Here is a 27,564-nt window from a genome sequence, read left to right as displayed (position 1 = left end):
GATACATGATTTTATTTACATAACTGAAATTATTTCCTTAGTCACCTTGATTACAAAAGCAAATTAACATGGTATGGTTTAATCTTTCATAAATAGATTTTACAAATTTTAATAGCTGACAGGTTGCTACTTAATACTCAGTAATACTTAATACTTAGTAACTTCGGTGTATATGCATAAGAAAATTGTCTGATAGGACTAGTAAGTCTGAGTGCTTTTAAAACTCAGGAATAGACAGTTTGATAACTGGTCAAGGGTTAATTCCCCATCACCCGGTCAGTTAGACCTGGAGTTCTCACCCTGCCAAGCACAAACCTACGGTGGCAACTCACACTGATCGAGTAGGTGTTTTTAACAATTTGAGAGAGTTCATTCTTTTTTTTCTGCATTTAATATGAGTATCACTAAGCACATCTGAAAACCAAAAGTTGACCACAACTAGATATTTGTAAAAGAACCTACCACAGTGTGTCTGAAAAATGGCCGCAACTAAAGCCACGTTACATCTCCAGTACGTGTTTTTCCAGCTCTCTCTCTGGGTTTGTGTGCACACGCACACACACACACCCCACGAGGCTCTGATACATACTCATCCAAGCTACAAAAATGCCCTAATTTTACTGCTTTTGTGAAATGCCTATAAGATACAGTATTTGGATGAGACACTGTCAGTCCTTTTAAGTCTGAAGATCAGAAGGTGTGTTGGTAACCGACCCTCTCCGGCGAAGTTACAGACAGAAGAGCTGCCGAGGACTTCCCGAAAGCCGCCCCCACAAGATGGGAGGAGTGCTGAGTGTCCGTGACCACAAACAAGCAGTGAAGAATGACAAGAAGTTTATGAGTCATGGTCAGAATCTAATAAACAAAAATGTCCTGCTCTAGCAGCACTACGTTGTTACAAACACAGGAAAGAGTGGATACACATAACCTTTTCACACAAGCTCTATGAGAGCCAAAACATTGTCTTTTCCACATCAGAATTGTAATCGGAGGCGTAGCAGTCCTTGGTCATTGTCAGCGTTACTTCTAACATAACTAGCCGAACTGTCCCTTGTGACCCGAGCACCAACCCCACCCACTCCTCATGTGTGAGATGAGCCACTGCTCTCTGGCTCCGGACGCGTGGTGCGCTGAAGGCTGGCCGCACTGGGGTTCACAGCAGCCACGTCTCTGCTGTCGGCAATCCTTGGACCGGAGGCCACTCCACTCAAATGCCCCTTTTCTTCACACTGTTCTTGTCAGGGGGCAGTGATCACTCAGTGATGGGGACCAAAGTGTCTTGTGAGCCCTCCGCCCTTACACCACCCCTCTACATGGCAAATATGGCATCCGATCTCTCTATTGTGCTAAATTTAAGAATCATTTAAATCATGATAAAAGTCAAATGTCTTCCTAAGAAAAGGTGCCATGATTCTAAAAAACCGTTCTCAGGATCTCAAATGCTGAGCGGAGACCTGCCCTGAGGTCCCCTCATCCCCTCTAGCCCTGGCAGGGCTTTGACCCCACTCTAAGGCCTTGCTGGGCTCTTGTTCTGAGCAAGGACATGTCGTTTGGGTCAGGTTTTTTTTTTTTTTTTCTCCTGTTGCCCTTCTGGTGTGTGTGCTTCATGTTTAAATCTTGTTGCCCTGTTTGGCGGCAACCAGAAAAATCAAACAGCTCAGGTAGTGAGTGAGGGACCCACGCGTGTGAGCACAGAGTGTGTGGTGGTCACCGGTGAACACGGACCAACACAGGGTGCTGCCGAGGGCCGAAGAGGAAGGACTAACTAAAGGCTGGACTCGCAACTCTGGTCCAGTGGCTACGTCTGCCAGGAGGGAAAATCACCAGCCAGCGTCAAGTGTACAAAGGAGGGGCCGGCGGACTTTCCGTTCTCGGCATGTTTCTTCCCCTTGGGAGTCCGTTACCTTTCACAAGGAAATGTTAACTATCAAACGCGTCCGTTAATTGTGCCGCTGAGGGTGAAACCATCCAGTTAGCATATACCCTATCATTTGCATATCGTGGACACACAGTGTTAGTGCCATCAGCTCTCGTGAGTGGTACAGGACTCTCTTCAGGCCAGTTCGGGTCTGACATGCCTAAAAATGAAAACAGATCATTTGTTCTGCACTGAAGAACCAAAACTTCATGTGCAGACAGTAAGGCCTTGGCAAAACTCCCTTTGAGGTTCAAACCAAACTTTCTGGTTTCTGTGCCAATTATATGAATGCTTTCGTGCTCCAGGTTTCCAAAACACTGTTATATTTTTGGGGGGAAGATCACGTGCTCTCTTGGTAACTGGAACTTAACAGAAACTACCAATTTTATCTTTTATGAGTTTCGAACTCCGAAATCTGATATAAATATTTGTTGACCTGTTTAAGTCTTTTTTCTAAGACAGCATAAAGCATTGCTGAATTAAAGGGCTTACTGCAGCGGGAAGCTTCTATAAAAAGCTCTCTAAGGTAAGAAGCCTACTCATCTTCCATCCAAGCCTACCACGGAGGAGAGAATCTTCCAAATCAAGGGTGCACGCGGGTGAGCCCCACAGCGTCGACGGGACAAATGGCGTGTCGTGCTAGACCCAAAGCCAGCAAGGAATCAGTGACTCAGGAGGCATGCAAAAGGAACAATCTCAGCTGAAAAATGCTTGAAACTCCAAGAGTTAAAAACAATCAATGATCAAGTTAGGAAACAGAAAAATTTTCAAGTATTTAATCAAAGACAAAAGAAGGAGTTTTGGCAAGAACCGTATTTACTGTCCATTGCAAGACCACAGCACCACAGACTATGTTCTTTCAAAAGCATTTGCTCCAGCTTTCAGCACTGACTTCATAAGTGACAACTGTCATGACAGCATGTAATGCAAAGGATGTGAAAACAGCAGTCAGCATGTGTCCTCCCTGAGGGTGGGCATGTGGGCGGGGCTCAGGCCAGGCTGGCCAATGCTCCCTCATACCGAAAGGCCTCGGAGAGCCCCCTGCCCGCCCAGATGGGGTCTGGGAGTGACCACAGGCTGTGCACTCCGTGCAGGCAGGGTGGTGCTTGCTCCTCCTGTCTAAATTAAATACCTCCCCAGATTAGGTAAATTTATCCCAGTAGTTAAATTAGAAGTACTATGACTTGATACATACCCACACCAGAAATGACTTATTTATCATTTTCTCAATATCCCCTGAGAGTTCTGCCCAGCTCTCTTTCTTCTCCATAATCGTAAGTTGCCGGGCAGTGTGGTAATTATACTTATTTTCACATCCTTTTAAAAAAACATAGTTTCAAAAATGCCTGAATGTAAACGGATGCAAAGTCAGACATTTACAAACAAAAAGGTTCAGAGAGAACTTTGGTTTCATTCAGACCAGAAACACTCTTAAAAAGCATTACAGAGAGTAAGGATAGTGCAGAGAGGAACGATGTTGCTAGAATCTAGTAAATGCATGTGAAATTCTACCATAGAGTTTGTTTTCAATCCACGTGGAGGGAAGGGCTCGAGGGAGGGGAGCATTATTACAGTCCACCAGGGGCGTCTCCTCCTCTGAGAGGCCATCGTCGTAAAGCAGGGAGTCAGATGGGGTGGACGCAGCCAAGTCCAAGTAGTCCTGGAAGAGAGAGATGGCCGGTCACCCCCGGGGGTGGGTCATAACTGGACTTGCGCCCTGCCCCTCCCCGCCCGAAGGCAGAAGCCCTGGCTGAGTCCCACCCCGTGCTGGCTTACTAGCCTCTCTGGGAGACCTGAGCCCCTCCCCGGACAGCCCCTCTCCCAGCCTCTGCTTCGCTGGCCCTGCTCCATAGCCCTCATTGCTCCCCCTAGAAGTTCACCTTCTTGGGGCAGAAATGTGCTCCCTCAGTGCCCAGTGCTACCTCTGCAGCATGAGGGGAGTACCGCATCCAGCACTGGGGAACCGGCCTGTTTACCAAACCCGAGGCTCTGGGAGAGCTCACTGCAGCCCCATTACTCATGTGGGAGTGCCAACAAGCATCTCCGATTGCTGGACACTCTTCAGCTTTCCTCTGAGGACCCCTACTGTCTAGAACAGCACGTCAGGACTCAGAAATCTGAAGTCATCGATGTGGATTTTGCATAGGATGCTGCTATGGGCTTTAGCTCCTAAGCCTGATGCTTTCCCAGCGCCTGCCACTGCTGCTGCCCTGGTTAAATGTGTAAAGAACAGTTCTAGCATTTTCCTGGCTGACTTTCAGCTCTGTTCTAGGAAGGCTGGCTCTCTTGGCATCACCTATTACTTTTATTTAAGGTAACCTTGTGATCACAGGATTTGGAGGCTTGGCCCAAGTGGTACACTGATGTTAGGTTTTATTATAAGCAGCCTACACTAACTATGCACCTTTGTTTTTGTGGATGAAGAAATGCCAACTTTTAGTAAATGTGTCAATGGAAAGATGAAACCCTGAAAGCAAGATCTGTGCGTGTCTTGTTTACTTGTATCCCCAGCACCTGCGACAGAATACGGTACGTAGTAGGAGCTCAGTAAATATTAGTTGAACCTTGTTGGCTTTCTCATTTACCTACGAGTTGTAGGCTGGAGGTGCATGGGCTGAATCTAGCCTCCCAGATATGCTTTATTTCGACCAGACTGAGCTTTTGGAAATTTAAATGAGTTATTAACACTAAAGGCTGGAAAACTTAACATAAATATCCTCTGAAATTCAGAAGACCTGACAGTCTGGCACTCATATTCCTATAGATTGTGTGGCTACAGTGAGGGGTTCTTCAGAGGCGCTGGCGCGCTCCTGGTCGCCACAGTCCCCACCACTCCCGAGCCACCTGTCAACCCTCATCCGGGCCCCTCGCAGCATCTGAATTTAGGATACCCACTTCAACTCTACTCTCTCATGTTCCATTACTAAAAATTATTTTGACCTTGGAAGATTTGCCTCCCACACCTGTCCATGGAGAGTTCTAAGTATTAAGGGAAGAATCTCGGTTTCTTTATGATTTGAGAAGGGTTTGGCTCAAGGAGAAGGGTTCAGTCACTAGCTGCCCTCTGGGGACAGCACGACCATCTCGCTTTGCCCAGCCTTGCTCTGCCCCTGCACTGGGAACTCCATAGAACTGGGGTGAGGCGGGAATCCCTCCACTGCCACATTCAGCCTGCAGATGCCTGACACCAGGAATTGGCTCCAGGTACTCACTCTGTTCTTAACCATCATCTTCTCCAGGTCTTTGCTGATGTCAGCAAACACCGGCCTCTTGTCTGGTTCCTGCTTCCAACACTGCAGCATTAGACCATACCTGGTGGGAAGCACAGATGGGCAGTTAGGACCCAGAAGGGCTGCCCAATCATAGCCGCTGCACCCAGCACAGTGCCCTGGGCCCAGAGGGCTTTGCTCTTAAACCCCAAAGCCATCTCTGCATCACTGACATCCTTCTCTGAGCCGGGCCAGGATCTGGGGGTGCCTGGTGCTGTGGTACACCATCTTGTGAGTCTCCTTTCCCTTGAGAGAGATTTGTCTTCACTTTCCTTTCATAGATATGGATAAACAGCTGACAGGATGTCATACCCACTATGGTGGCTGAGGGAGCAACACCAGTCTTTCAAACTCTTAGGAAGTGTGAACTGGTTGCAGAAACAAACAAACAAAACTTCTGCCAGTCACACCTCTGTCTGGTGCCTTTCTCACTTCCTCATTTCCCTGGGTCGCTGGCATAGTTGCAGGGCCCCCGGGGCTGCCAGGTGGCTGAGCGCCAGGCCAGCTGGCTGCCAGCCCAGGCCACCCAGGGAGATGGCACCTACTCACCCCTGCACTCCCGCATTTAGCTCTGAGCCAGGCACGTGGCAGGCACAAAACCGATTTTGTGGAATGAATGGACCAGCATGTTTCTGCCAGTGACGGCCCCTTTCTCATGTGTTTTCAGCCCGTCTTCTGAGAATCATCTGCTGGAACCGCCATATGTGAAGACTCTGGTGCTCTTGGGCAGGGGTGCCGGGTCTTCTTGCCTCTGTGCCTCCACGTGAGCTCTCCCCAACATGTACCCCTAAGGTCATTCTGAATTACCTGCCCCTCCCCAAGGGTCTTGTGGGGACAGGCCTTGGGCCTAATCTGCTCCCTGGGCCTGAAACACCCTTTGGTCCTTCCCACTACTTCTCGTTGGCCCTATTTCCCCTCATCCATGTAAGTGTCCCCCCCCAACCCAGGAAGTGCACTCAGCCCCCAGCAGAGTCAGGGTCCCCAGCATCTGCTGTTATGCCCAATGGTGGTTCTCTGACCTCTGCCTTGGCATGCTCTGCCCTGTTACGACCTACTACCCGGTTCACCCTGGTGCCCAGGGCTGCTTGGGAGCAGCGAGGGAGTGAGTATATTGTCTGCGTCTGAGGGAGGCTAGGCCAAAGCAAAGCCTGCTCACATCTCCTCGCTGCAGTTGTCAGGCCTCTCCATCCGGTAGCCTGTCTTCAGAAGGTTGAAGAGCCGCTCTGGAGGAATACCCGGGTAGGGGTTGCCTCCCAGAGTCACAATCTCCCACAGCAGGACACCGAAGGACCACCTAAGGGGAGCGAGACAACCAGTGAGCGGCTGTACTGGGCCAGTGGTGTCCTCACCTCAGCAGACCAGCAGCAGTTGACCCCGTCAGCCCCCAGTGTAAAGAGGCAGCCAAGGCCTGACTGCATGGTTGGGTGTGGAATGGAGGTGGGGATAGGCCGTCTGCCTGCCCTGCTCTCACCCCTGCGGTGCGGAAGCCCCACCAAGCCACTGCCCAAGCTCAGACCCCACATCCACAAGAAGTGCTTGGCTGGCCCCGTGGAGATGTGCAAAAGCATCAAAGACAGCGCACGGCAGCCAAGCAAGTGCAGCAACACGCGACGGGGGGACCATGGGCACAGGGCACAGGGCTGCCTGCCCAATTCCTTCACCTTTCCTGCGGGCTTAGAACTTTTCATAAAATCTTAGAAGAAAAAAGGCACTACCACAGAAAAATATTTAACTGTGAGGAAAAACTTACTGTGAAGGGGGAACAAAATCGTATCACAAAACAGCATTATTGCATGAGCCCACTTACAGCAAGAATGCATATACCTACACCCCACGGAAAACACTAGAAGGCCTGTGTATGCCAGAACCTGCAGGAGTTACTTAGGGGCAGTGGGATCCAAGTGGCTTCCAGGGTCTTCATTACCCTCTTCTCGGCATTTCCAACTGTCTACAGTCAGCTTCACGTAATCTGAACACGCTGTTTAAAATTGTTCAGGAACTGCCTTTCCTCAGCCCACGTTATTCAAGATATGCATGTCTGTTGATGGCAGAACACTGAGAAACCAGTCTGTTATGTTTTTGAAAACTATCAAGTCTTGTGATTAGACCTGAAAGGCTAAGTTTTGGTTCCCATCTTTGAGCAGTTGGGACACACCAGCCTAGCAACGCACTCAAGGCCACCCTACCTGTGGTGGGGACCATTCCACTTCCAGGGGAACTTGCCTGAGCCCAGCCCACACTCAGGTCCACAGAGGGGAACTGTTTGGCTGGGCCTGTGTGGCACTAAGATGCCCAGAGAGGAGAGGGAGGGGCTGGGAATGGGAGCAGCGAGCGGAACTTGCAGTTACCTGCTCACTGCTCTCATGCCTTCCACTGCGACTCTCAGAACCACTGTGTGGGCCCCTGCCGTTTGCTGAACGAATACACGAAGCCCCTTCAGCTTGGGGGCGGGGGAGGTCATTGCAGATGGCTGGTATGAGCCAACAGGCACTTGTTCCCCAGCCAAGCTGCCCCGAGAGGCATCATGGTGCACTATGCACGTAACTTTGACCCCAGGAAGGCCACACCCACACTTACACATCACTCTGGGTGGTGTAGATATGATCGAAAAGAGACTCAATTGCCATCCATTTGACTGGAATCCGACCCTAAAAAGGGAATGAAGGAAAGGCATTAACATCGCTCTGACACCCTGGGAACCGGCGGGGCGGGGTGGGCGGGGAGGAGGGCGGGAGGCGGAGGAACGCGAGGCCATGTCCCAAGCATTTCCAGCTCTGGAGGGATGCTGAGTAATGACATCCAGAGTGCTCCCCGATACAGAATTGGCAGCACGGCCTCAGAGGGGCTGCAGCTCTAATCCGGGTTTCCTAGGCATGGCTGAGACGCTGGAGGGAGTCAGCCGGCCTGCCCACAGCTAGACAGGGCGTCGTTGTCATGCACCACATCCCTGCTGAGACTGAGAAGAAACCCAAGGAATCACGACCATGTCCAAGTCAGGTTTCCCTACAGCCAGGTCCAGAGGGCTCTGGGGTGCCCTGGGTGGTGATGCCCAATGTGTGGGCCAAGAATGCCACCCAGCAAGATCTCCCCATTTCTGAGGGTAAATGAGTTTGGGAAACCAACTTCCAGTGTTTCCATCTTGGGGACTTCTGATGCAAACCAACACACTAAAGGCTGTTCCAAGAAGCCCTGAGGGAAGAAATCTGTTTTCATGTGTTGGAGCTGCTTTTTTCCCTATCACTTTATCCCAGACCCCTGTTAGCATCCTCTGAAAAAGTGCTCCCACTGTGGAGGGGCCGGGGTCAGACCTAACAAAGGCTTTCCAATACAACTTGAGAAACGGCTCTTCAGTAGGTAAGTCTTAGGACACAAATCAACCAAAAATGTGTGCATTGGATTTTAATGCAACATGTCCTGTAATTTCTTTTTCTTTAAAGCATTCTTTAGGATTTACATCCTTAATGAAGTGTGATTTTCTGGGGCACGTGTTCATGACAATACTGCCTGCCGCCTGTGCTCTCTAGGGTGCCTTGTGCTTGGACGCCTGTACCTCTCTGCCCCCCCATTCTTGGGGGACTGGTGCATCAGTAGAAAGACTCTGTCCACACCCCTGCATGGGGCAGGAAGGAGCCCCTCTCCACTTCCCCTTTGGCAGTTCTGAGATATGCTGTCACAACGGAAACCCTAGAAGAAACAAAACCTCATCCTCACAGCCTATGGCGACATGGGGCTTCTCCTGACCCCTGACAGCAGATCTGAGGTCTACACAAGTCGCCTTTTGTATGTTGTTTTGAGCAGTGTCTGTCCTGAAGGCCAGGCAGCCGTGATTCTTGGACGGCCCTGTGAGTGGCCCTGTCTGTTCTGTCACAAGGAGGCTGCACGACAGCGACTGACAGGGCAGGGGAACTAGGAGTGTTAGGACGAGTGCCACAGGGAACTGGACAACACAGCGAAGCAAATTCCCCAGAAGCGCCCCAGACCACCTATTTCAGAGGTTTGGAGAAAGCGGCTGAGAACCCTACGCCGTGTCTCTGGACTCCGTCTCCAGGGCCTCCCTGGGAGCCTTCCAAACTCACCCAGCCAGGAGTTCCCAGGCCCCCGGCCCAGAGGAACCCCCACCTGTAAAGCAGCTCATTCCTTTCTGCCCCAGAATGACTGCCACACTCAGGTGTATTGACTTCCGTCTCCTTTGAGTGAAGAGCTAAAGTTTCACAGAGAGGAAACGGGGGACCTTCCATCCTGCAGAAGCGAGAGGAACAACTGCGGAGACAACTGTCACTTCCGCAGCACTAGGTGACCTTCAAAATTGGTGGTGATTAAAAGCAAGAGAAGCTACAGGGCCCCGGCTCCCCAGTGGGCTCTCTGAAAGGTCGGGCCTGGCTCTCAGCAAGGGAAGGAACAGACCCAGGATGAGTGCTGAGCTGGGTCTCTGGGGACCCAGGAATCAGGGAAGGATTTGAAGATGAGGGCTAGAAGTTCATACTCTAAGACTCTGTTCTCTGCTCCCCGGATGTTCTAAGGGCTTTGCCCCCATTCACTGTGGGAACCTTGCCCCCTGCCCTCCACTCTGCCCGGGAGCCCTGGGCCATCCACCGGGGACCTGGTACCTTGCTCCTCTTCACATAGGAATCCTCTTCATAAACATCTCGGGATAGGCCAAAATCTGAAATCTTCATCTTCCGCCCCTCAGCTACCAGGACATTTCTGGCAGCCAAGTCCCGATGGACAAGCTGTGAGGAAGACAACAGCAGGGACCCCTGAAACCTAGGTCCCCATGGCAGGCAGTGGGGGCCAGGGCCGGCGCGGCACACACCTTCATCTCCGCCAGGTACCGCATCCCCCGAGAGATCTGCCAGGCGAAGGAGATGAGGTCACCCATGGTCAGGGCCCGCTCCTCGGGGTTGTCCAGGTAGCTGGAGCTGCGGCTGCCTCCACTGCCCACGTAGCCCGGCCCGGCCTTGCGGCTCTCTCGGAGGAATCCCCGCAGGGAGCCGTACTTGGCGTACTCCACAATGAGGAAGAGTGGCCCTGGCGGGTGAGTGGGGGCTGTGAGCTGGCTGCCTGCAGGGCTCTGGGCCGTCAGAAATCAGGCCAGCTCTGGGAGCATGGGAGGAGGCTGCAGGGTCCCCAGGCAAGCTCTGCACCCCACCAGAAGTGGGCTGTATCCTTCTGGCTGGTGGCCTGGGTGCCATGCAGCACGAGTTACATGTTTCAGTCCCAGCTCACTCTTGCATGGCTTGCTCTCCTTGCGCTGCCCATGAAGCAGGCTCCCTGGGCAGTGGAGCACAACCTTCTGGGGTGCCCAAGGCAGGCAGCCACTGTGCTCAGTGCTCCCCTGGGAGGCTTGCCCCTGCTGCTAGGATGTCATGTCTTTCCATACCCTTAGCCCTGCTGCAGCACAGGCTGGGGACAGCGGATGCAGGCAGAGGATCTGAAGCCTCACGTGGCACCTGCTCCCTGCTCCCTGTTCTCGGCAGCTCTGAGGCTGCCGTCCCATCCCAGGCCCAGCCTTGAGTCCTGCTGGTGCCAACCAGCGTCCTGCTGCCTGCACCCTGCCGTCTCGTACCGGCAACATGCACATCCGTGCACACGTGTACACACATGGCCAGAGGCCCTTGTGTGGCACAGACCAGGCCAACCTCCTGTGTCCTTATGTGGGAAATGGTGACAATGCCTTTACCACGCAGGGCTGAGGTTGGTCACTTGGAGGCCATGGCACGCCTAGTACCCAGTAGGTGCCCAGGACACACCATCTGTTTCTAGAGCTCCCTGCCCTAGAGCTCCATCTGGAATGGGGTACTGACAAACCAACTGTCACCAGAGATCTCTGAGCACCCACGGCAGGCCCAGAGAGCACGCTCGGAGCAGAGGCCTCATGCCCACGCTCTTGCGGCAGTCCTTCCTGGTCCTCTCACCCACATGGGAGGATGCAGGCCCCAGGTGGGGGCCAGAGCCACAGAGGACAAGGAAGGGAAGGAGTAAGAATGCGGCAGCCCAGAGCCCCCAGCCTGCACCGGGCAGCTGCCTGTCCCTTGGCTGGCCTTACCATCCTGGCTGCAGGCCCCGTACAGCTTGATGACATGTGGGTGGTTGACCTGCTTCAGGAGGTTGAACTCTGACAGCAGGTCCCGCAGCTCGCTTGGGGAGGCGTTCTCTGAAATGCACATAAACATGGTGAGTTGCAAACCAGTCCCTTCTAGAAGCCACTTCTGTGAACACTTGGGGTCACTGGACCCACATCATAGGTCTGCACAGACCCTGGTTATCTCCTTCCCAGATAGCCTACCCAGGTTTAGACAAGGCCCCCAAGGACCCTGCTGCTCGGGCTTCTCTTAGCTCGTAGGATGGTTAACAGCAGCCTCATCTGCCTCCAGGGAATAATAACCCTGAGCAGCAAACTTCCTCATCAGCAGGGTCTTTCCAGGCAAACCCTCCCGGGACCAGGCTGTGTGTGTAAGTGGCAGTATTTCCTTGCAACTGCCATCTTTCAAGGAGAGTGGTGCAGAGACTGTACTCATAAAGAGGACTGTCCCATGTCCTAAAACACTTGCTGACCAAGCACTCAACAGGAGGGTGAGGCCCTGGAGAAAGCTGGAGATGATGGGACTTCACAGAGGTGGCCTCCTGCCATGCTGGGCACATGCATCCCGAGGGTGGGCAGAGCTGTGCTTGTGCTCCCACCAGGCGCTGAAGCCTGGGGGGAGGGATGTGGAGTCAGAAGCTGTGGCTACACAGGCCTCCCGGGACAGTTGCCCCACAGCCCACTGCCGAGCTGTACCACATCGCCCCCACTGGCCACACACGTGTCTGGAAGAGAGAGGACAGCTTGGAGAGAGGGTGTTGGGACCCACACATGGTGGCCCCGGGGGCTGGTCTCTATGTGCCCCCTTAGTGCCTGGGGCCTCATGAAGGCATGGGGAGACCCCAGTCTGTGGACCTAGGTAAGCATTCAGAAGTACCCTGCACAGTGTAGCCCCGAGTGTTGTGCTAGAATTCTCATGTGCGCACGCCAGCTTGTACCCACTGCATGGCCGCTGGGCCCTTGGTCCATGTGAACCAAAGTCTGGTCATGGCAGAGGGCCGTCCACCCAGTATCTGCTCAGAAACACCAGTGAGTGTCTCTGTGTGTGGATGAGTATGTGCCCACTTTGAGCCAGACTTATGGCATGAGTGGGTCACAGAGGAGGGGCAGATCCACTGGGGGCCACCGGGGATTGGGCCAGGAAGGGTTCCAGGGGCCAGTTCTTCCAGGTGGCTTCTTCACCAGGAAGGACCCCAGGGGCACTTGGCTGAGAGGAACGAATGGGGCAGACTGGGGTGGGAGAGCTGTCAGTTCAAGACCAAAAGGCTTTTAATTTTTTAAAAACTCAGATCTCTACCCAACACTGGGGCAGAAGCAGCACGAAGCTAGAACCTTCCAAGTGAGGAAAGTCCTCTTGTTCTGTTTCTCTAGGGGCCACCTTGGCCCATGTCATCCATGGTGGGGGTCTTCAGAATGCAGCCACTCAAGAATAGCCATGGGGGGCTCTTTAGAAGGTCCCGGGCTGGCTGTCAGCACCCTGGTTTTCAGGGTGGTTCCGTCCAGCCCTCGGGGCTCCTACAGAGCCACCTGTGCACACTGCCCAGACAGGTACCTTTCAGCATCTTCACGGCCACGGTTGTGTACCCTGCTTTGCCTTTAAGCCGGAAGGCGGTTGCCTTAACCACTTTTCCAAATTCACCTTCTCCCAGAGTTTTTCCAAGAACCAAGTTCTTCCGAGGGAATTCCCACTTTGGATCCTCCTATGTGGGGTTGAAGGAAGGGGAGGAAGAGGAGAAGCGAGAAAGTTGGTGAGGGTAAGAGGAAAATAAGAAGACAAGGCCCATAAATGAGCCCCCAGTGGACAAGCTCCAGTGTGCAAACACTGCCACCTGACCTAGTGGGCAATGGTCATCCCCCTGCACCGAGGGCAGGACCCCACAGTTGGGTAGGATCCCACACATTATGGGAAGACAGCTGTTGCCACCGAATGGCCTGGACTCTGGATGCCTGGACCCTTGCTTGTCCCCCGTCTACGGAACATGCCCTTGGCCATCCCAGGCCCATGTCCTCGTCTCTCAAACAAGGAGTTCGGGACTTACTTAGCACCCCAGGGGTGCTCACATGGGAGTGTGGCCTCTTCCCTGGGAGTCCAAGCCTCCACCAGCTGCCTCCACTTTGGACACCAAGCCCACAGGCTGTGGACGTCCTACAGACCAGGCCCCGATCTGTCTTCTCCAGAGATCCCCAGGATCCCTAAGCGGACTCCACTGGCACCAGTGGCCCAAGCTACCCCCCAGCTCAGGACGCCCAGCTATGAATGGAAGTGTCCAGGGTAACTTCCTTGTGTGCTGCCCCAGAAAAGGTACCACAACAGTAGTTGGGAACCTCCATCCTGACGTGTGGAAGAAGCTACTCCTGTCATGAGACTGGCCATCTCCCTGAACATGCAGCCACCTGCCACCATGTCCCCCTCTACCCACCCTGCCTTCCCACTGAAATCCCACTCAAGACGACTCTGGGACAGCTTCCCAGACCCCAGATCTGAACTCTGACTGGGGATGCCGAAGCCTGTCCTGAGGATGCTGGAACCTCCCCTCCTGTGCCAGCACTGGGCGTCCATTGCCCCAACTCTCCCTGCAGCTGGATGTGGGTGTGGCCTGGGGGTGCTGCTATGCTGCGCCCTGCCAGACTCGCCTGACCCACACAGATGACACCACTGCGCCCACTGTCCTGCTGAGCACAGCCATGCTTTCCAACACCCAGTGTAGGTGTGTGTGCTCTCCTCGTGGGCAGAGGTGGCCTCCTCTCAGCACAGTGTCTCGGGCTCCTGCTGGCCAGCTCCTGGGCATCCTGGTGTTGGCCCAGGTTCCCCAAGAACCCACAGGCAGGGGCAGGGTTGACAACATCATCATCGTTACCCTGGTGTTCTTACAGGCACTGAATAAGCATTCACTGCACATGGAAACTGCGCTAAACCTGTGTGGATAGCACTGATTTGATCTTCTTAGAAGACATTAAAAATTCTCCGCACTTTATATAAGAGACAACTAAGGTCAAGCAGTTGAGCAACATGTCCTCAGAGCTGGTCAGTGTAGCCCTTGGACCTCGGGCTGGGCTCTGGCGTCTCTGTGCCGTGTGCCCAAGCTGAGGTGGGCTGAGGGCGGCATGTGTCCACCTGCACGAGCACCTGCCATCACTGCCCTTCCTGTGACCTCTCCATCAACTGCCTGCATTTATAAAGGAATCAAATGGCTTATCCAAGAGGTCTGCTGCAGAGGCTGAGACGCTTCCCAGGACAGGGGTCACAGACCCCATCCGCTGAGCGACTGGCACTAGGAAAGCTAGGGTAGAGGCCATGGTGTCCACCACATGTGGGAATGGCTCCCATGGCCCCGACCCACACTAAGGGATGAGCACCCTTGGGTGGCTCCTCCTATAATCCGTGGCCACCTCCAGCCCCAGTAGGGTACTGCCAAAGTCCCGGTGAGTCTGGAGCTTTCTGCCTGGAGGCCCCTGTCAAGGGGCAATGCTCCCTGCCAGGCCTTGGGGGTACAGCTTCTGTTCACATGCACCTCTCCTCAGTCCCTCTTAGAACCTGGCTTCCAGCTCCTTAGCAGTTGCCAGCAGGGACCCAGGAGAAGCATGGCAGGTTGAGGGGAGGCCCAGCTGGGATGGAGGCTGTAAGGAGCACACGGTAACTGCAGGCCCAGGCCCTCCCACGGAGAGGAGGGATTGGGAGCCTGCTGCCTCTGGCTGGCACTCTCTATCAGCCAGCTGGTTGCAGAGTCCTGGGGCCATCCTCCGCCACAGCTGGCCCAGAGGCCCCATGGTATCCCTTTTTCCGCTCCACAAATGAACTCCCCTCCCCACGGCTGCCACCCTGGCCCAGCCCCTGCCTGCTGCCATCTTTTGACTGGATGAGGAGAGCGCCTCATCATAGGGCCCCCACTTTTGCACCCATCCCATAGACTGGGGCCCCAACAGAGCAGCCTGCAGAAATAAAGGCCAAATATGGGCCTCCTCCGCTGAACCCCCAAACCCCAGGGCCCCACCTTCTGAGAATAAAATTCACAGTCTTCCTCAGGGCCTCCCCCCCAGTCCTTGGGGCATCTGCAGGACAGTTCTTTATCAGATATGGCGTGGCCCACCCTCCCAAATCTCAGTCCACCTAAATTAGCACCTAGCACTCTCCACTCTGCTAAACTGCCCCATGACCTCTGCAACCCTCCCTCCCGCCTGCCCTTCCTGGAAGGCAGCTCCGTGAAGACTTGGGGATTGCTCATGGGATGTTCCTGGTGGGCGAGGATGCATTAGCTGCTTGTGGGCTACTGGACACTCGGCACCAGGGAGCCCCACTCCCTACACTTCCCCGCTTCCCCAGGCCGGACGTCAGTGCCCCCTGCAGGGCCTCCAGGAGGGCTGCCTCCCAGGCCGAGGCCCTCCCTGGAGCCTCACCGGGATCTTGAAGGCATCCACAGAGACCTGGTTCTCCATGGAGTCCAGGGAGGGCCGGCGGGCACCCGACGAGGAGTAACTGACTGGGAAGGCCTGGGCCGGCCGGCGGAAGGTCATCTCGGCGGAGGCGATGGGCGGCTTGTGGGCGTTCTTGTGGTAGCGGTGGATGCAGAAGGTGGAGAGCAGCATGGAGATGATGAAGGAGAAGAGCACGGCCGCCGCGATCACTGTGCGGCAGAGCTCGTCACACAGTGGGTCTGCAGGCAGGGGTGGCCGTGAGGGACAGTGTGCCGGGAGGGGGCCCCGGTGCCCACCGCTGGAGGGCTGCCCTGGCAGACTAAGCAGCCGGCAAGCGCTGCAGGAGTCTGGATGTGAGAGTAACGCACACACTCACATGGCAGCGACCGTGTGGCAGGGGCTGTACCGTACGTTTTCCCTATGGAGACTTGTCACCCTCCTACAGAAGGGCCAAGAGGCCCAGGGAGTTTAAGCAGCCTGCCCAAGGTCACACAGCAGAGGCAGCGTGTGCACTGCACCAGCCATGGAACACTGCACCGAAGTCAGCTGGCCCCGGAGCGCTGGTGGGGAGGTGGAGTCCCTCCTCTGTGTGCCCATCATCTTTCGTATTTTCTTTGTAAAACTGAGAGAGGGAAGGAAAGTGGCTTTGCACCTAGCGCCATGCAGCAACAACTCAAATATGAGAAAAACGTCCCTGGGCTCAGGCAGGAAAGCTCCCTGGGTGCTCAGGCCTCTGCCGCCCACGGCACCTGCTGGTCCAGAAGGAACACTTGCGGGCTCTGGCTGGGAGGGTGGGGTTCTGGTCAGACGGTGCCATGGGCCCAGAGAAGGCCCTGCACAAGGACCATCTGAGTAGATGCTGAGTTACTTGGTGGAAGAACTTTCCAGCCCAATCTTTCTCATAGAACTTTGGGCTGGAACTCACCCTGACCTAGACCTGTCTGCACAGATTGGGAAACTGAGGTCCAGAGGGAAGGAAGAGGGTCTCCTGGGTTTTACCGGCCTTCCTACAATTTCCTCCCTGGCTCGCTGGGGCTCAGGGAGGTGTGGGGAGTCCTGCCCTGCATGTGATCCCAGCAGTGCCCCCCACCCACTCACCCTGGCTGTCTTCAGGCTCACAGAAGCACTTCTTCTCTTCAGGGAAACAGTTGCAGATACCGAAGCCAGCTTTTATTCCCCAGCGGTCCCCTGGCTCGTGCCCACCAATGATGCTGCCGCCCCCTGGTGACAGATGCAGCCCACTAAGCCTCCTGGTGTGACCAGACAAACCAGGACCACCCAGGTAAAAGCACGAGAAGTCCCTCCCCACACAATGTCAGGGAGGGCAGTGAGCTCTGAAATCTGGGTCACCTGGGTAGGAATCAACACAGTCTGCCCCCAATCCCGTTCCCTGGCCCCCGCAGGTAGGAGGAGGAACCCACAGGATGTCCAGGGCCCTTGCTGAGGTCCACACGTGGTTACTTCACAGGGCGGAGAAGGGGCAGCAGGGAGCCAGGAGAATCAGGGGTTGGGAGCTGTACTGTGTGAGTTGGCCAGGGAGACACTGGAGAGTGTGGGTCAGGATACCAGTCTCCAGAGTTCTGATGGGGCAGAGCCCTTTGTTCAAATGAAATGTTAGAAGAAGTCTCAGCACAGAAAACTCAGGAATGAGGCTGGTCTGGCTGAAGTGCAGGGGGTAGTCCAAGCCTCTCCTGCTGCTACCCTTACCCACACCAGGCCCTTGAACTTGCAGGCCCAGTGGTTGCTTACTGAGGCAGTCCTGGGGGCAGATGTTGACATTTCTGCTCTCCACAGCATCACAGTGGCCATCGGGGCAGGTCTTGATGCTGGGGGAGCAGGTGGAGAAGTTCCTCGTGATCCCTATAACACACAGCGGGCTGGTCACCACCACATGGGAGTACCTGCCCTGGTCAGACTGCCAGAGCCAGAAGGGCGGCACCCCAGGGCCTTCCCGGCCAACCCTGCCCCCTCCCGAGGAGCAAACTGAGGCCCAAGCAGAGAATCTATGAGTGGGATCCTTATGGTGGAGGGCACAGCTCGGACTTGGCTGCTGTCTACGCCCCAGCCCTACTGTCTGGGGCCACACGCCCTGGCCTGGAACCTCCCAGGTAGAGTCTCTCTGTCCCCTGCACATTCCAACTTTGGCCCAGACCTTCCCAAACCCAAAGGGACTTGTGGTCCCACAATGATGAAGAGCCTCAATGTCCTTGTGCTGCCCCTACTCTGCACCCATGCTCACCCTCTCCTGACATCAGGAACTACAAATGGGGACAAGGCTCCGGACAACAGATGCGGAGAGAGGAGGGCCATCATAGTGGCCGGCAGGGCCCACACGGACCCCGTTTCCACTCAGCCACCATTACCCCTCTTGACCACCTGGACAGAGGCCCTTAACTCTGCGTGGGGCCTACCTTTGCCATCTCCCTGTCTCCACTCGCACCTGCCCGTCAGAGAGCCCAGGCCGCCGCACTCCTCACACTCAGGCCGCCTCTTGCTGACTGCACAGGACAGAGGGCAGCCTGGCTCCTCAGCCACATCTGCGGGGGGCAGAAAGCTGGTCACAGGGGGTGGCCTGGACTCAGTGTCCAGCCAGCCTCTGGGGGCAGAGGGAAGTACTGGCTGGGCTCCTTTCATGGGTGAGCCCAGAGGGGTGGGGGTGCCTTAGCACCAGGTCACAGAGCAGTGATGGGGCCCACGGAGGAGAGGGCTGTCACCACAGTCACGGCAAGGGGAGGCAGCTACCGGGCTGGGGTAAGTATGGAGGGAGGATGTGAGGAGGCTAGTGGCTAGACTCAGCCAAAAACACACACGCCTAGTTAAACCTGAATTTCAGATAAACGGTGACTACTTGCCTTGTGTAACTGTGTCCCTAACACTTTATGGACATACCTGGAAGTTTGTCTTCTAAGAGACTCTGCAAAGGGACATACTAACACCAAAAAATGCTTGTTGCTTACCTGAAGTTTAAATTTAACCAGGGTCTCGTATTTTCTCTGGCAGCCCTAAAGCAAGTACATGTACAGAATGCATCGGCAATGGGGATGGGGAGTGGTGGCTGTTTACTATGCGGTGACTCTGGCCTACGTTGCTTTATACTTTCTCCTTGTCACCCTCCCAGCCTGGCTGTGCAGGGGACACTGTGATTCTCATCCGATAGGGAAGGAGACTCAGGCTCAGGGACGCTGCCATTAGGTGAAGGGGAGCAGGCCCGGGCCCCTCCCATGTGGGGGAAGCCCAGGGCTCTACCACACCCTGCCTGTCCCGACCCTCCATGGGGGCCCTGGCACTCACACGTCCCCTCCACGGTGACGACCAGCGGGGCCTGGGTCTGCCTGCGGGTTGGCCGGTCGGCAGCCACCACCGTGTACTGGAGTTGAGAACAATCGAGCCGCTGCAGGGCTTCCGTGTCATTCACGAACAGGGTCCCCGTGGTGTCCTCGGCTGAGGTGACCACCCCCAGGACACTGCAGTTGGTGCTGGAGAGCTGCAGCTTGTACTGCACGTGGATGCCGCTGAACTCCTGGCAGTTGTCCACACAGACTTTCCCAATCTAGGCATGGGGCACAGGCAATGCCTCAGCCAGCTGCTGCACCGGCTTGTGATGGTGGCTGGAGGGGCTTCTGGGCGGCCCGAGTCCTGGATCAGTCCCCTACTGGGTCCAGGGATGACAGCCCCACTCCCTTCAAGTCCCCATCCACCTGCCTGCCCCTGCCCTGCCCATCACACCACCGCCACCCCTGCTCCTGGGAGCCAGAGGCGAAAGAACACAGGGCACTAAGGTTTGGTTTAGTGACTGCCTCGAGAGGTGCCTGCGTTCCCAGCTCATTCTTCACTCACTCACTTGTTTAGGCACGAAGGCTGATTTGGTCCCTCCTTCTCACCTCCCTCACTTCTTCTGGCCAGGCCAGTTTTGTTTTGGGGACCACCAATTGCCATCCTCATTGCATGTGGCTGGGGCGCTCCACCCCCTGCCCAGGCCACCTGCCTTGGCAGTCAGAACACCGCGCCGGGGCCACATGATTCATGCAGCGTTGCTGCCTGTCCTACCTGAGCCCCAGGGGGCCTTCCTGGGACTCTGGCTAGAAGCCCTGGAAAAGACAGGATCTTCTCCTGGGGATGCTAGGCTGGCAGTGCCACTGCTGGGCCCCAGAGCTGGGCAGCTGGAACTCTCCTTTTTATCCTTTGGCTACTTGAGTTAGAATGAGAATTTCAGTGGCTTAAAACCAAAAGCTCCAACTAGTCAAGTTGGGGGGCAGAGGGCAGGGGTGGGGCAGGTGAGGCCCTGCCTGCACCCACTGGGCAGGTCCTTGCTCAGCTTGTTCAGGCCCAGGGCAGAGCCAGGCTCCTCCATACCCAGGCCTGACACCACAACCAACCCCCCTCCCGGGTGCCCCAGTGCCTCCCGTATAAAGTGTGCTCACTTCCACTCTCCCATAGGGGCCTTGAAACTGCCCAAGGTCACTATCCTCAATTTACAATCATAAAGACTGGGGAGTGGGGGTGAAAGATCACAGCGAGTTTGAGGCTGGATTGGGACTCAAGTCCCTGTATTATTTTGAGTGTGTTGGGGTACAGATGACACGTCCTGCAGGGCCTGCTCCCATTCAGTACGCCCTCAGACACCGTTCAGGCCCCTCTGCCTTGTCGCCTCCCACCATCCTTGACCTCGGCCTCCATGAAAGGCCTTTTGCGGCAGGTCAGGGAGCTTGGATATGTCCAAAGGAGGGGTCCTTTGTGTGCTGGACCTGGGTGGCTGTCAGGAGTGGAGGGGGCATAGGAACCAACCATAGAAACTGGGACAAGTGGAGATGCCCCTAAGCATGACCTTCTGAAGAGGATGGATCTGAAGCTGCTCTGTTAGGAAAGAGCAGTGTGTGAGGCCATTTGCATGCTGCAATTGCAAGTAAAATTACAAAAGTCTTTAAGAGAAACTTTCTAGAAAAAACTACCAAAATGCTAAGTACTGGTTGATATGGCGAGAAGAAATCAGTCCTCTCTGTCCCTCATCTTATACTACTTTAACTAATTGTTATTTTCCAATGACAAATGCACGCAAGATAAGCTCTAGTAAACGCACTTGCAGAGGCTAAGGGGAAGCGTTCCCCACCTTTCCCCGCAGAGGGCGCCACTGTTAACTGCTGACTGCACTTACACACTTCCAAATTTCATCAATGAAAATTTGCTTTTGAACATAAGGAGCCACATGAGGCCAGTATTTTTACAAACCCATTTTTACAAACCCACCAGGAACATCTTTCTAAGTCACCATATGTAGCTTTAGCTGGCATTGCTCTTACATTAGGATGAAACACGCTTTAAAGATACCAAGAAGGGAGAGGGCAAAAAAGAGGCCCATGGTGCCCACCAACCCTGCCCATGACTCTGCCAACTTCGCCATGGCCCCAGCTTCCCTGGCCCTGTGCCTGAGGCTCTCCTGGGCCACTCTGTGTACATGTTAGGCCAGAAGGAATGTCTCTCATCCTCAGCCCTGCTTGCAACCTGTTAAACAGAGTACCCCACCCTGGGGGTCCTCTGGCCCTCTGTGCCCCTCCCCAGGCAGGCATTGGGCTGTGCGCTCACCTGGGCAAAGCGGCGGGCCCGCTTGCTCACAGTGAAGGAGTAGGCGCTGGGTAAGTGCAGGCTGACAGGCAGCACGGTCACGTTGAAGTGGAGGAGGAGGACACCCTCCCCGGGGCCCTGGAAGTCCGAGTCATTGACCAGCACGGCCAGCTGCAGGGAGCGGCTCTCCGAGATGGGGAGGCTCCGGTTGAGAACCAGCCCTGCGGGTGGGGGCACAGTGATGACTGCCTCATTGCTGAGGCCTGGGACTGCTGCCCCATGCCGCTGCACGCCTCCTCCCAGCCACGCACCAGGCGCATACACACACATGTGCAAACACAGATTTTCACACTTGTGCTGTGTGGATCACAAACTTGGCAGGTGGTGCTAAGTTAGAACCACTGTTTAAATGTCCATTGTGCTCAGCTGGACGCCGAGAGAAGCCTTCTCAGGTGGGAGGTCACTTGTATGTATGGTGGTATGTGTGTATGTGTGTGGTGGGGTGCGTGTGTGTGTGTGTGTGTGGTGGGGTGAGTGTGTGTGTGGTGGGATGTGTGTATGTGTGTGGTGGAGTGTGTGTGTGTATACGTGTGTGGTGGTATGGGTATATGTGTACGGTGGGGTGTGTGTGTGTGTGTGTGTGTGGTGGGGTATGTGTGCGGTGGGGTGTGTGTATGTGTGTGGTGGGGTGTGTGTGTGTGTACGTGTGTGGTGATATGGGTATATGTGTATGGTGGGGTGTGTGTGTGTGTGTGTGTGGTGGGGTATGTGTGCAGTGGGGGGTGTGTGTGTGTACGTGTGTGGTGGTATGGGTATATGTGTACGGTGGGGGTGTGTGTGTGTGGGGGGGTATGTGTGCAGTGGGGGGTGTGTGTGTGTACGTGTGTGGTGGTATGGGTATATGTATACGGTGTGTGTGTGTGTGTGTGTGTGTGGTGGGGTGTGTGTGTGTGTACGTGTGTGGTGGTATGGGTATATGTGTATGGTGGGGTGTGTGTGGGTGTGCAAGTGCGTGTGGTGGGTGTGTGTGTGGTGGGGTATGTGTGTGTGAGTTGTGTATAGGGTATACATGTGTGTATTGGTATGCATATAAAAAGTGTGTGTGTGTGTGTGTGTGTAGCATGTATGTGTGGGGTGCGCACATACACGAGATAAAGATCTACCACCACCGAGGCCTGGGAAGACCATACTGGCCTCCATTCCCCCAGAGACCTCTTCCCAGCAGCCGCAGCCTTCAGTGGAGCCCCGGACTTCATAGGCCCCCAGCGCACGGAGCCTGCACACTTCCACGCCTGCTGCATGCCGCGGCTATGGTTCTAGTTGTGCAGAGACAGAAGGATAGGGGTGGGGAGGTTTTGGTACACATGGTGTATAGAGTGAGTGGGCCTGGGCAGGGATGACATTTTCCCTTATACAGGGCAGAAGACCTTCAAAGGCTCAGTGGGGGTGGGGAGGATCAGCCCAGGACAGGATCGGTCTGGGTAGAAAGGGGTAACAGTACCAGCGATTCTGGGATCCCTCAGAAGCAGATCGCAAATCAAGGATTCAAGTGCAAGTTGGGTATTTGGCAGGTGACCCCAGAAAACATGGGCGGGAAGGTGGGGGAGACAAGGCAGCTGATGAAGATGCCCCACCCTGCAGGTGAGCACAGTAGGTCCCTGGAGCTTAGTCCTGCAGGACATTCCGGGAGCCAGACAGGACAATTGTTGCGGGATCCTCTGGCTCCAACACACAGAGCTGCTGTTATATACTAACCCCTGTTAGTAGACAGCTGTGGGAACAAGGGAGAAATAATCCCCAGGTACTCAGCACCTTGGGGGTTGCAAAGCAGAGGCCAGAGGAAGGCCTCAGGCAATGATGTATATGCTTGTAGTGGGCAGTGAGCCCTGGCATGGTCCGTACGGAGAAGTGTGGTAGGGCCCTACCAAGGTCTGCCAGGAGGCAATGCAGGGAGAGAAGAAAGCCTGTAAAAACCCACCAAGGTGGCCAAGGTGAGCCCAGTAGAGACAAGGAAGGGCTGGGTGGAGTGGAAGGATTTGCAGCCTGGGGCTCGGAGCGCCAGGACACGTGTCTGTGTGTGTAGGGTGCTGCAAGAAGAGTGGGCTGCTGGTTCCCCAGGGGGCCCAGCCAGGCCATGCCTGGCCCCTCTTACTGTAGTCGTGCACAGTTGCCCGCACAAAGCTGCCATTGGCCTGGACCAAGGTCTCGTTGGGTGAGTGCTCGACACGGAATGTCTGGAGGGCCCAGGCCTCCCCAGGGAGTAGTGTGCTTGTGTATCTCCTCAGGAGCTCCCCAGATGCTGGCACCACATCTGCGTCGAAGACACGTATTGTGGCCACCACAGTGCCCTGCGGAAAACAGGGGGTGCCAGTCAGAGCTGGTGAGAGGGACCCCTTGGAGACTCTGCAGCCTGACTTCAGGAGGGCACATGCCCCACAGGTGGACCAAGTGTGTGCAGTCAGAGGCAGCTCTAAGGACAGCCTGACCTGCATTAGAGTTCCCATGGGGTCCCTTGCCCATCTGGCCCAGTCATCCTCCCTGGGCCACTGTGCCTCACCTGTGCAACAGGTATGACAGGCATCTACAGACTTCCTGTAAGAATGGATTAAAGCAGATTCCTAGGTGCTCTGCTGACAGGCTTCACCAGGTCCCAGAGAACAGCAAGCTGGGCCCCAAAGGGTGGAGTTAGCTCACTGTCACATAGCAATAGATGGCAGAGCCAGATCCAAGCCCAGGTGTACACCAGAATGTTCTCTTCTGAACACCTCCTATATACGAGCCTGGAGGGGATCACAAAGTTCTGAGCAGTCACAGGGCATCTTTGCTTTCGCTGCTAACCAGACTCCTTGTTGTCACCCAAAGCAGCCCTTTCAAGCTTATGTGATCTTTACTAATGAGATGTGCTTTCCTCTCCTCAGCCCATCCACCAAACCAGCACCTGGGGTGCCCAGAGACCCGGGTAAAACCACACATCTCCCATTGCGCCCTTGGCCGGCCGGCTGCAGGACAGCTCCAGGCCCAGCAGGTGGCAGTCACGCTCCACCTGCGCGGACCAGAGCAGGGCGGGACGAGGTGGGCGGGACCATGCTGGGAGATACCAGCCAGACCCACTGGCTGGTCTTTCTGTACGGCTGGGCTACCCTCCATGAGTCTCTCTGACCCTCCAGTGAGCGCTGACGGCCGTGGAAGGGAGAGCCCTTCTGGCAGCCGTCCTCTCCTCCCTCCCCGGGACAGCACCACCGTACCCATGCGCCGCGGCACAGGTGCGCCCCTGTACCCGATGCGCGCCCTTGGCCTTGCCAGCCTGGTCAGACACAGACACTCGTCAGGGGCCAGCTGGGCAGACCTCCCCTCTCCTCCTCAGCTACCCTCAAGAAAGGCAGAAAGCCCCGACAGCTGGACGGACAACTGACAAATAGCTGGAGGGATGTTCAGCCACATGGCTGGATGGCTAGACGGACAGGTGAATAGACCAAGGAATAAATGGTGGACGGAGTGGCAGACACCCAACAGATGGACGACAGACAAGAGACAAGCGCAGGGACGGCAGACAGGCACCTCCTTCCTCTTGAACTCCACCACAGCGCTGGCGGTGTCGAAGCCCCCGAGGAAGGTGGGCGCCGAGTCGTCCTCATCGTACACGGTCACAGGGAAGGGCACCATCACCACCTCCTCCTTGCGCGCGCCGACGCGCACCGTGCACGCGGCCACCAGCTCATACTTCTCCCGCAGCTCGCGGTCCAAGGCCCAGCGTGTGCTCACCTCCAGGCTGTCCGGGGCGCAACGGAAGGGCAGATTCTCACCTACACACCAAGCAGACCAGGAACCCCAACATGACTCCCGGGCCAGGGAGCAGGGTGAGCTGTCTTTTTCAGGGGCCCGCCAGGAGTGGCTGCAGCGGAGGGTGGCCTCTGTGCGTCAGAGTTGCGGAGCATGCTGGCCCTGCCTAAGCTCCTCCTCCTCGGCTCCAGATTGGAGAGGGAGGGCGCACAGCTCCAAGCCCTGGTTTGCAGTGATGACTATGCACTAATGAGCTTTCCTGGGCCTGCCAGTTTCACTCGTGCTGATGGGGAAGCTCGGGGGACCAGAAGGCCTGGATCAGGTTCTCACCCTGATGACTGCTCACATCCCTTCCCCAACCTTGCCTCCCCTGGTGGGGATGGGGTTGGGGGTGAAACACCAGCTCAACCAGGCTGCAGGCCCAGAGATCCAGCTCCCAATGTTGGCTGGCTTTTGAAAAAAAATAGGCAATTTAAAAATTGTGGAAATAATATGTGCTTATTTTAGAGAATGTGAAAAATAAAGCCATTATTCCACCATTTGAAAACAAACATGGTGGACATTTAGTGTGTGATTTGAGGTTAACACGCAAATATTTCCAGCTGCCTTCTTTGCACCCCTGCTTTACACCTCCTGGCTGTGTGATCCCAGACTGGTTGCTCCACCTCTCTGTGCCTCTGCTTCCTCACCAGAAGACAGGCTGGATGAAGGTTAACATGCCTGCTCCTCTTCCCACAACCTGGTGAGGGGAGGACCAGTCACAATAGCACACTCTTCAACCCACGCCTGTCCTGAAAGTCATCCTCCAGGAATAATTCAGAGAAGGGGGAAATGCTGAGGGCTTGAAGGTCAACAATGACCACCCCCACAGCAAACCACAGAGGGTTACGTCAGCTCCACCGGGCGGGGAAGCAAATGTCCCTCAGTCCCTCACGTCAGAGCCATGTATTACACGTGGATTACATGTGGGAAATGCTTATCATATACTGTTTCTCTCTGTTGTTTATGGTAACAAAAACATGCTTAATGAAATTTACGTAATCTTCATGAGGAAGGGCAGCCTGCTAAGCCTGATGTTTGGCTGACAATCTTGCACAAAGACATCTATCCCTACTGCAGGGCAAAGGTAGGGATGCTGGGGGAGTGGATGGCTCCTTTTCTTACTTTATTGACATTTTCTTTAACGTCATTACCATGTGTGTGCGATAAACCTGGTGAGAATCCAGGTTCCACTGGCAGTCTACCTTCTGTGTCCCAGTTCCTTGCTTTTGAGTCATCAGTCTGCTCGGGTGCCTTCTCTTACCTCCACTGGAATTCACCCCCTGGTCTCCCCTTGGCCGGCCTCCCCTGGGCCATCTTGTGGCCAGGTCGGCTGCCCTTGCAGCTGCTCGGGCAGAATCCTGGAACCACGCTGGCTGCCCTCCTTCCCTCAACACCTACAGCCAACTCATCAAGAAATCCTGCTAGATCTTCCTTCAAAACATGCCCGGAAGCTGCCTGCTCCTTGCTGCCCTGTGGCTTCCACCCTTCCTCCAGTTTCCATCCTGCTGCTCAGGGATTTCTCAGGTAGCCTTCTGTTTCCCTGCTTCTACCCTATGCTGCCCTGTACCGAATCATTCCTAGCACAGCAGCCAGGATAATCAAGTTAAGGCTTGTCAAGTCAAGGCTTGTCAATGCCATCCCCTACAAGCCTTCCATGACTCCCCAGTCCCTCAAGTGGAAACCCTCAGGAACTTCTCTGTCTTCATGGGCTTCCGCTCTCCCCATCCCAGCTACCCAGGGGTCCTGCCGCAGCCATCTCAAAGGGGCTAGCCCAGCTTGCCTGGTGCCCTCCCACCTTTGCTCCAGTGCTCCCCTCCTCAGCCATGAGATAGAAGACTGCAGTCTCCATCACTCCACATCCTTGGAGCTTTACCTCCCAACTAGCACGTTCCAGAGGCCACCCCAGGGGAATAGAGGCTCCCGGCAGGCAGGATTTTGCCATGGTTAGTTCACGGTCACATCCTTAGCCCCTAGAACAGTACTTGGTTCATGACAAGCACACAAGAAATATTTCTAGAATATTAAACGAATGAATGAATGGTGTGGTGGTGAAGAATAAACCAGATGGCTTATGTCAAGGGCTGGTGGGCTGTGCCTGGCACACAGCAGACACTGAGGGGGGCCCTATGAAGCCAGCACTCACCTTCTAGGAGCCTGTAGGACACACTGATGTTGGGGCAGAGAAACTGCACAGGCAGCAGCCGGAATTGGTGGAAGGTGCCAGGAGGCCTGTTCTCTCTGATGCGGAAGGAGACACCTGTCTCAGGAAAGCAGAGCTCCCGGGGTTTGAGAAAACTGCAAGCTGGGAAGGAGGTGTTGATAAAGGAGAAGTACACACGGGCACAGCCTGGCCACTGGCACTCGCCCTCACGCAGGGACGCAGACGACAGGAAGACCTGGAGGTAGATGGTGAGCACAGGGAAGCCGCCATCTGCAGAGAGAGAAGTCAGGCCTAGTGGGGCACCAGTCACACCTGCCAGTGGTAGGGAATGGAATGGGGA

At 55.2% G+C, this 27,564-nt stretch overlaps 1 protein-coding gene across 1 annotated transcript; it reads right to left on the bottom strand.

The window, feature by feature from the left end:
* Positions 1–822: 822 nt before the first annotated feature.
* On the bottom strand, positions 823–27,564 carry RET (ret proto-oncogene). The gene is made up of 18 exons (XM_008696345.2): positions 27,207–27,564; positions 24,800–25,044; positions 23,394–23,589; positions 21,263–21,462; positions 18,974–19,232; positions 18,094–18,219; positions 17,432–17,542; positions 16,781–16,903; positions 15,665–15,921; positions 12,822–12,969; positions 11,234–11,341; positions 10,001–10,215; positions 9,795–9,917; positions 7,765–7,835; positions 6,344–6,481; positions 5,131–5,230; positions 3,431–3,578; positions 823–2,078 (listed from the first exon to the last, which is right to left on the bottom strand). The coding sequence occupies exons 2-18, from the start codon at positions 24,902–24,904 to the stop codon at positions 1,921–1,923; spliced, it is 2,586 nt and encodes an 861-aa protein (XP_008694567.2). The 5' UTR covers positions 24,905–25,044; positions 27,207–27,564; the 3' UTR covers positions 823–1,920.

The sequence above is a fragment of the Ursus maritimus genome, unplaced genomic scaffold, assembly GCF_017311325.1.
Source record: "Ursus maritimus isolate PB19 unplaced genomic scaffold, ASM1731132v1 scaffold_7, whole genome shotgun sequence".
Lineage (NCBI taxonomy): Eukaryota > Metazoa > Chordata > Mammalia > Carnivora > Ursidae > Ursus > Ursus maritimus.
This window is presented reverse-complemented; position numbering and strand designations above follow the sequence as displayed.

Coding starts and splice junctions, on each gene's coding strand:
- RET (XM_008696345.2), bottom strand. CDS start 24,904: ATGGTGCCCTTCCCTGTGACCGTGTACGATGAGGACGACTCGGCGCCC. Junction 15,922..16,780: donor TGAGCCTGAAGACAGCCAGG/GTGAGTGGGTGG, acceptor CCCTGCCTGCAG/ACCCACTGTGTGACGAGCTC. Junction 5,231..6,343: donor GACAACTGCAGCGAGGAGAT/GTGAGCAGGCTT, acceptor GCTTCCCACCAG/GTATGGTCTAATGCTGCAGT.